Genomic DNA, 9,341 nt, shown 5'->3' with positions numbered 1-9,341 from the left:
TCAGCACGAATGCTGACGGTCATGCTTTAGGTCTCGGTGCCTTGGACCAGTGGCCAGTAACAGCAGCAAGGTCTACATCTCCATCTCCAAATCTCTGGAGTCCACCAGCTTAACTCAGCCTCTCCGACTCCAGTCGAAGCCACCACCACCTCCTGCCTGGACTACAGGGAGAGCCCTGGTCTCAGCCCCATTTCTACCTCTGCTGTCCCCACTATCTCTACAAAATACAAGTCAGGTCATACATGGGCTTAAGACCTGCCCATGACTTCTGCGATTGTCATAAAAGCCACACTCGTTCCCCTGGCTCACAAGGCTCTTCCTGACCTGACCCCTGCTTCTCTCTCTGCCCCAACCCCTGACCCCTTGTGCTGTCTCCCACTCCTCTGCTCGGCCACCCTGGCCTTCCTGTGGCCCCTCATGTGCCAACTGATATCCTTACAGTCATCCTTTCCCCAGCGATCACCTTGTGGCTTTCTCGGGCCACCTAGCCATTGTCTCTTCCACTGCCTTAGTTCATCTCCATATGGAACTTCTCACCCCAGGACACATGTGCATCTACTGTCTTTCTTCTCCCATTAGAATGGGAGGTACCTGAACAGGGCCCCACTCTGGCCTTTGGTCTTGGTCATTGCCAAATCTCCAGCCCCTCAAACATTTCCTGACACAAGAAATATTTGTAGAATTAATTAATTGAGTCATTGCAGGTTATGAATTTAACACCATACACACAGCATAAAGAAAACATAGAGCACTTTATTGCACATAACTCTTCAGAGTCCCCCCCCCCTCACTGGGGGTGGGGGTGGGACAAGTAGAAAAACCTGGATTTGCAAATTGATGGCATTCAGGCCTCTTCTTGTTTAACTAGTGTCTTTGGGATGACCCTGTCTCCTGGATGGATGCTCAGTCTTTGAGCCATCTTTCTAGGCCAGCTCCCCTCTAGAAGGCACCCAGGCCGCCCCCCAAGCAGGTGTCTGGGGTCTCTGGTGCAGAGGGAGCCAAACTCAGATGGAGCAGTTGAGGGCCTGGCAGGTCTGGGGGCCAGGCTGCGCTGCTTCCCCAACAGGCGACTGCAGGGCTGTGTCTGGGCCCTTCTAGTCTCAAGAGGGCAAGCGGGCTGCCCCCATGGCTCTAGAGGTGAGTGTCGGGACCGCAGCAATCTCTTCTCCTGACCATGGGCTCGGCCCAGGTTTCTGCTCTGAGCCCCAGTCAGGGGACTCCGGAATCTGCATCCTCATGCAGGCAGCCGGGTGCAGGCTCCTGTCCGTGGCCACCTGCCCCACCGAGGCCGCCCATGGCTGCGGGCACTTTTCCTGAGGTGTATGCACGTTCACCGGGGATGTAGACAACACCCCCGCCCCCGTGAGAGAAGGTACACACATGTCCGCCTGGCCTCTGAGCCCAGCCCTACACGGGTCTCCCTTTTTCTTTTGCCAATGATCCAGTCGGGTCCAGAAGAGACGGCCTCTCTGCTTCCTCATCCCATCTGACCAGAACTTTCTCTACATCTGACCCTCCTCCTGGCCCACGCCGTCCATGCAGCTAGACTGGGGGATGTGGTCTCCTGGAGAAGAAGAAAGAACATACCCGTTTATTATTTTCCAAATGTTATCCCCGTTACAAAAGCAAGGATGTGTTCGTACCATGTGAAGTCCAGATGACGACAGAACCTGCCGTCGGGAGGATGTCCCGGTCGCTCATCCAGAGGCACGTGGAGGGAGCCTGGAGTCCTCAGGAGCAGCACCGCAGCTTGGGAACGGCCGCACCCAGACCTGGAGCCCCATTCCCACTGCGAACTGGTTTCAGCACCGCGGGCGTCCGAGGAGCAGCGGGCACCCCTGGAGGGTTAGCTGTCACCCTTGTTTCCGACTCCCTCTCTGCCGGGGACCAGACACTGGCTCCCTTACTCTTTACAGAAAAGGCTGGAAGAGGGGAGTTACCGTCTCCGTTTTTGCTATTGACGACACCGAGGCTTGGCCAGGTCAAGGGCTCGGAGGACGGGGCTGCGGTCGGTCTCCAGCCCAGCGGGCCGCCTGGCGTCTGCGTCTGCGTCTGTGTCTGAACCCTCGGCCCGGCAGGGAGCACTGGGTCCGCCCTGCTGTCTGGAGCTGCTGGTCCGCCCTGCTGTCTGGAGACTCCCTCTGCAGAGCACCCCGGCTCCGGCCTGATTGTCCTCACCTGCCGGGTTTCGTCCTTCACGCTTGATTGCTCACTGGCTCCTTTCTCTTCCAAGTGGCCACTTGAAGGAGCGGAAATCAGGGCGTCCGCCAGGCAGCCCTGGGAGGCTCCCCTCTCCATCCGTCTGCTGGGGGGGGGAGCTGTCTGGGCCACATAATTAAAAAGCCAGCTCTTTGTTCTACCAAATCCGAGGTTTCGGCCAATGTCCCGTGTACCCTCCAGGGGAGAGCCGGCTCCAGGGGCTCACCAGGCACCACCGGCTGACCTCCGGTTCTCTGAGGTCGGGGCACTGGGAGGGTGGTTGACTGGGGCGACCTGCCCCAACCTGAAAGGAGGTCAAACAGATGCATGGGCCCGTGGGGGGGCGGATAGCGCCCCAGCCAGTGGCTGTGCAGGTGGGGGCAGAGAAATGATGCCGGGGGAACAAGGCCAAGAGGGCCTGAAGATCAGCCCCAAGTCCTCCTTTGCCACAGGCTTGCAGAGGGAGCCCATAAAATGAGAGGTCGGTTGTAACTGGGTGGCCAACTCACAGGTGACAGGGCAGCACAGGCTAAGTGTGAAGAAGCAAGCCAGGCCTTGCAAATCAACCTAGAGACAACAGGATTTTGCTGAGAAGCTTTTGGGGTCTTCCTGTTAGGAGACAGAGGCCAGTAGTGGGACCCATATAAAACCGGGGCCCATGCACTCCATCAAAGAGATTTCAAACCAAAAGGTGAAATGAAAAGTTGAAGCTCATCAAGCAGAACATGCTGCAGGCCAAGTTCAACCAGGAGGCTGCCAGATGGTGACTTTTCTACGTTATTCTACCTCTGGGTCCAGTGAATGGTGACCTGGCACTAACTATCCGACTATGTATTAGAAAGAACCAGGACTTTGGAGGCAGATGGAGCTGGATTCAAATTTTGTTCTACCTTTTTACTCAGTGATAGCTGCAAGCACTGTCTCTCTGAGCTTCAGTTTTCTCATCTGTAATATGGGGTTGATAACGGATGGGCCTTCCTCACATCATTTTGTGAGGATTAGATGAGATGCCATATCTAAAGTGCCTGACATGTAGTAAGCCCTCCTACATGGCAGCTAGGATTGTAAGTAACTGGGGCAAGTGTCTGAGTGGACTCTCCACAGGCCCCCAACCTAAGGGTTCATCATCATACTCTTCAATTCAGAAATTTTTATTATTTTCCATAAAACTATTATATCAAAAGGAAACTAAATGTGATTTAATGTGAGAGCTATAATTTCTTTTTCAAATAAATGAATTCCCAAAGCAAAGGGGGAAAAGCTCTTGTCAGATGAAGCTGATGCTGGCTTGATGAAAATTTATGATAAATGATCAGCAAATAGGAACACCAAGGTGGAGCTGCTCCCAAGAAAGCCCTCAGACTTCTCTACTCCATGCTTGGCACATGTTAGCCAAAAGAGCCCAAAACCAGATAAAGGGAAGAGACATTAACCTTTACTGAGTTCTAACACTATCACAGCCAGCTGTATGACCTTGGAGAAGTCCTGTAACCTCTGGGCCTCAGTTACTTGACCTGCAAAATGGCAATCACAGTGTAGCAGCGCTAAGAGAAGAAAAGGTAATATATGTAAAGTGCTCAGTACCTAGTAGACACTCAATACATGATGGATCTTGGGGTTTCTCTCAAACTCTATTCAAGAGACTTTCTGCTTGTTGCTCCCATCAGTGGAGTGGAGTGGCCAACGTTTTATGAATAAGACTTCAGTCAACTCCTAAAGGGATCAACTCTCATGAAAATGGGGTCTGGTACTATTCCACTGAGTTCCAACCACTCATATTACTGTTAAAACACTCAGTCTGCCCGATATACATATTTGCAAATTAATTCTACTCAAGAAGTATATGAAATGATCTGCATTGTCCAGTTACCACCAGAGGCCTTCAACCCCAGCTCAGGAAAGAGTCTTGGTAGATAAACCTGTCTTCTCCAATCCGATCCAATCCTCATTTGGCCTGCTGTAGTCTGGAAATGGGGCAGTTGCTGCAAGCACTTGACCTCAGGATGAGATCCTCAGAAGAGATTGGCTGAGAACATCCTGATGAGAGGCAGAATGACCCGCTTGCAAAGACAGGATGCACAGTGGAGACCGGACATCCTTGAATAATGATCACGTTTGGCTCTCGTGGCCTTGCAGGTCTTGCTTCTGAGGAACTAGCTGAAGAAAAAAACAGGTGAGTCTGCAGATGGGAGCCGTCCCCTCGAGCAGTCTTCCTAAGGTGGTACGGGTCTTCCTGGTGGTCCACAGATTCTGGCAAGCCTCCCAAGTGCCATCACAGACCTCCACTCACATGAACTTTCCATCACCCCCGGGAGATGGGTAGATAGCTCCATTCACAGAAGGAAAAATAGAGGTCCTTAAAGGCTTAATAACTTGTCCAAGGTCACCCAACTAGTAAGAGGCAGGTCCCTTGCCAACAATCATGGAGTCTGTGCATTTGCAGATTTTGGCTCCGTCTACCCTTCGGCATCTTTGAATGTTCTGCTCACACTACAAAGCCAGTAGGATTCCACAGGGATAGGGAACACTGAGTCTATGCCTTAGCTCTTCTCCAAGCCAATGATCAGTATTAGCCAAGTCTCGATCAGGTAAAAATTTCTTGGAATCTCTGTGCCCTCTGCTTGGCTGTCAGGCTGCCACATGGGGCTGGGCTGTGGTAGGAACCAACAATGGCAGTGGTTGGGAGCACGGCCGTTGAGGTTAGACAGCCAGTGGTCAAGTTCCAGCTCTGCCTCTTACTAGCCATGTGACGTTGGACAAGTAGCTTTCCTTCCCTAGGCTTTAACATGAGAAAAAGAATAGGAAGTCATAACTTTCATTGAGTGCTTACCATGTGGCAGGCATTGCTGTCTTTCCTTGCATTCTTTTATCATCTCAACAACCCTACGAAGTAGAATGTGTCATTGTCCCCATTTTACAGATGAGGAAATATTAGTAACAAAATTTCAAAAGCCTGGAGGTGGCAGGAAGCTATATCTATGCAAGGGTTAGACGCGCTTTCTCTCCGTGGCCTTCAGACAGGCTAGGTTCAGCAGACTTTTTCTATAAAGGCCCAGATGGTAAATATTTTAGGCTTTCAGAGCCATGTGTCTCTGTCCCAGCTCTTTAACTTTGCCCTTATAGCAAAAGCATCACAGACCATATGTACATGGTGGGTGTGGCTGTGATCTGATAAAGCCTTACAAAAACAGGCAGTGGGCTGACCCCTGATCTAGATGATTGGCTTCTCCTCTTAATCCTTAGGGTCAATCTTGCTCAACTTCCATCTGTCCCCTGTCTTCCTAACTCTTTTCTTCTAAGAGGCTGAGTCTGACTTGCTGGGGGTTGGGGGAGGGCAGTTGACATTAAGGCTAGAAGAAGATGAGGACACTGGGGGATGGGCCTGAGGGCAGTGTAGGCCAGAGAAGCTGCTTACTAGTCTCTATAAACCAGTGAAGAGCGGGGTCCCAGCAGGGACAGTATTTGGGTCAGGTTGGCAGGAAAGCAGGTCACGGTTCTCGGGGGCAAGGAGGAAGACCTGCCCGGGGGGGAGGGGCGGGCAAGACCCCAGATAGATTGTGACTGGGGTGAAAGAAACATTCCAGAGAGTAGGAAGCTTTAGACAGGAGCCCAGTCAAGAGGACTGAGTTGAGGGCTCCTCTCCAGAAGGAGAATGCAAATACAAAGAGAAACTGAGACAGCTGTCCATTGAAAGAACAGGGGTTGGAGAAGAGCCTGTGGAGGACTCTGGACCTTGCCTCCTGGTAGGACGGGGCTGCCTGCAGCAGGGTGGACTTGGACCCAAGCCCAGCAAAGAGCCTGGCTGCCATTGAGCCACCACGGGCGTGTCAGCCAGACCCTCGTTTCTGTTACCACCCCCTCCAGGAATCGCTCCACAGAAAGAAAATGTCACAGTTCAGCCCTTGCTAAGTCTACTGGGGAGCTCAAGAAAGACCTGCTTTCTTAATCAAATCCATCCCACTCAATAGACTCTAATGAAATGAGTGCTGCGTGCCAGGCCCTGGGGATCCGGAGACAGGACACAACCTCAGAGCTGTCACAGTGTACACGTGGGATTGGTATGAGACAGAAAGTTCTTGGAGGCCTAAGCAAGCACAACTGGGAGCACTCTAACTTGTGGAGGCCTTTCAGAAGCACTCCTTCATAAAATAGGCAAAACGATCACTTCTCTCTTCTTAATCTAGGGACCAACACGTTCCCCGCAGGCAGGGATGAAGCTGTGCCATCCTGTTTTTCTAGAACTCATGTGAAACAGTTAAACACAGGAGGACTTGCTTCTCCCTGAGAAGCATGAAGGTATCAGAATTCCCAGCAGAAAAGAGAGACCTCTTAATAATAACCAACATAAATAAATAAATAAATAAATAGCCTTGTGCCCTCGAGTTCCTTCCTGGAGAACAACTTCAGATAAATTGTGTACTTCTCTTACCAAGTGACCTGAAAGAAAGGCCTTTCTTCTCGATAACTAGACTTTAGTTTTAAGGGAAGTTAGAAGTTTTCAAAGTTTACAAGAAAGGTATAAACTGATTTTAAAAAACCCCAGGCTCACAGAGATAATAAAAAATGCATTTAATAGCATGTCAATATACAGCTTAAATGTATAGTAAGTCTTCTTGTAGTCAGTGCATTACAGGGATAGAGAAGAGAAATATCATTTGTGAATGCACAGTCAAATGCTAAGTAGAAGTGCTGATAAATCTTGGTGCTCTTACACTATTAAAATTCCATTTTATGAAACATAACTCCGGGTGCAGTGCTCTGTGCCAGCGTGGGGAATCGTCTGGTCCAGTATGCAATCTACAGTTTTAAATTGAATTGTATACAAGTGTTAACAAAAGAATAAAATTTATTATTCACAAAACTAAAGTGGTTATCATAAAGCTTACAAGAAAAGTACAGCCTAGAACTAATGAGTTGAAAAATTAGTTTTAAAAATAATAAAACTTACTGGACAGTTTTGGAAAATGATATTATAAAACAAAGAAAACAATTGGCACAGTTTAACCACCTAATTTCTAAGTGCACTTTGTAATGGTCCTTGCAAGCTGCCACTTTTTCCCAGGATAATGACAAAAAGCTTCAGTCAAGTGTCACTGGCTTATGGTGACGGGTTTTTTTTTATTGCATTGCCAAGAGTGGATTTTAAGAAAAAACACTACAAAGGTTTCAAAAACCCTATTTATTCTCTATCATCAAAAATAGCAACAGGGGGACTTATACAACTTTTCTGTGAGTACCCACCAGTCTATTTTTTTTTTCTTAAAAAAAATAGAAGTTAGTTAAAGAAAAATGATTTGGTTTTTAAAAAATAATGTAAGGAAACACTTAATCAGATAGCCCAAGGAGTCATCAGAAATATGTGTAGCAAGAAAGCTTCATTTTGGCCCTCTCCGGCCTTTGCACGTCTTTTTACTAAACTAGAAAGAGAATGTACAGTACCAATATGTTCCCCAACCTGCTTGGATCAAATTGTTTTTGTTTTGAAACCCATTATTGCTAAACCAGAGTGTTGACACTGAGAGCCGAGGAGTCCACTCATAGAGGATAAAATTGGGAGGCCGCATCTGAGGACTGGATCTCCACCTGGGCCATTTTGAACTGAGTGCACTGCAGCCACTTGCGGAGGGCTGCCAGGCCGGCGCTGCTCGGGGCCGAGCCTGGGGGCGTCCTTAGGCTGTGATGGTTCACGTTGTTCTGAATGGCCTGGAGGCGAAGCTGGAGTCCCGCAGATAAGTGCTGTTAAGGAAGGGTGAGATAGCTAGTTTAGTTTCTTGCCTTCAAATGTTCCCGGTCCACCCAGGGAGTGCCAGCCTGGGCTTCTTCCGCAGGCAGAACTCAGCTGTGTGTGGGGCTGGTGACACAGGCAAGGAACCGTGACTCTAAAGGCCCAGATCTGTCTGAGTAATGCCACTCCCATCTTGACTCGTTCAGTGCAGCGGGAATCTGGAGCTGGCACGCCGTGTGTGGGCTGACATATACTCCTGTCCTCCTGGAGCCGGTCACCACACAGGCCTGTGCTCCGCTGCCAGCGCCCCGGGTTCAGACCCTAGCTCCTCTGGGGACAATTCTGGGAATGAGGTTTTTCAGTCTGTGTTTGGATTTTCTTATGGGCAAACTGGGGAAAGTCATACTTCATGGGGTTTTTGTTTTATTACGGATATGTGAGCTAATGGAGGGTTTAAGACAGAAGTGGGCACATGAGAGTCACTCATTACATTTTAATCATGATCACAGTCTCTCTGTTCTCATGTTTATGCACATGAAGAAGCTGGGTGGTGAGCCCTGTTGGCCACAGATTTCCCTAAAGCTGGGGCAGGGGAGGGGTGGGATGGAGGAGGGACAATCTGGAAGAAGGAATGGTTTTCACAGTAAAAGAATGACATGTGGAACGAGGGAGCAGGTCCCTTCCCTTCTGGCTCAGTTGGGTCATTCGTTCAATGTTAGCCTTTCTTAATAGAATTCTTCCTGTCACAAAAAGTCCATTTTGGTCTTTCTTTAGAGTTTATTTATTACATTTATTTTAAGTAATCTCTACACCCAACGTGGGGCTTGAACTCACAACCCTGAGATCGAGTTGCAAAATCTATCCGACTGAGCCAGCCAGGTGCCCCACAAAAAGCCTATTTTAGTGGCCAGGCCTGTATTCTGAGCCTTGCTCAGACTCAGATGCCCCTCCACCCACACCCTCATCGACAGTGAATAATACGACCATGGCTTCTGCTGTCACCTGGGCCTGCAGCCTCTTCCTGGGCCCACAGAGACTCCTGCTTGATCAGCCCCCTGAGGCCAGGAGCAGGGTGACTTCACCTTTCTCCAATAGTTAGTGGAGCACCACTGAACCCTGTGAATGTTATGACCTTCTCTGGAGGTAATTCAGCTTCCAGTCCACCCAGGGACAACTTACCTTGATATTTGACTGAATCATTGGCAACCACATAGGTATCAGCTGTGTGGAGAAACACAGAAGCCTTGTTATTAGCGTTCTCCATCCCCACCCCCATAAGCGTCGCTTACTGCTCAGGAAAGCAGGGCACACAGAACCCCTTTAACATCACAAAAGGATGGGACCCTGCTGCGGAGTGATCCATTATCGGAAAAACATCTTTCTGAGGCCAAATCCCGCTGAGAAGGTGGCATTGGGA

General features: G+C 49.4%; 1 protein-coding gene and 1 long non-coding RNA gene across 12 annotated transcripts in view; both read right to left on the bottom strand.

The window, feature by feature from the left end:
* Positions 1–733: 733 nt before the first annotated feature.
* LOC119873020 lies at positions 734–5,686 on the bottom strand. Its single transcript, XR_005362943.1, has 2 exons — positions 1,644–5,686; positions 734–1,564 (listed from the first exon to the last, which is right to left on the bottom strand). It is a non-coding gene; the product is annotated as an uncharacterized LOC119873020 (long non-coding RNA).
* Positions 5,687–6,753: 1,067 nt separating this feature from the next.
* Positions 6,754–9,341, bottom strand: part of UNC79 (unc-79 homolog, NALCN channel complex subunit) — a 238,947-nt gene continuing 236,359 nt past the window's right edge. For 8 of the 11 annotated variants that reach the window (XM_038545595.1, XM_038545589.1, XM_038545598.1 and 5 more), the window contains 2 exons: positions 9,104–9,145; positions 6,754–7,935 (listed from right to left, as the gene is read on the bottom strand). In XM_038545595.1, coding sequence (XP_038401523.1) covers positions 7,735–7,935; positions 9,104–9,145 — 243 coding nt within the window. In that variant the 3' untranslated portion in view covers positions 6,754–7,734. The remainder of the gene's footprint in view (positions 7,936–9,103; positions 9,146–9,341) is intronic. The other 3 variants (XM_038545590.1, XM_038545596.1, XM_038545599.1) reach the window with 1 other exon arrangement.

Source organism: Canis lupus, chromosome 8 (genome assembly GCF_011100685.1).
Source record: "Canis lupus familiaris isolate Mischka breed German Shepherd chromosome 8, alternate assembly UU_Cfam_GSD_1.0, whole genome shotgun sequence".
Taxonomy (NCBI): Eukaryota; Metazoa; Chordata; class Mammalia; order Carnivora; family Canidae; genus Canis; species Canis lupus.
This window is presented reverse-complemented; position numbering and strand designations above follow the sequence as displayed.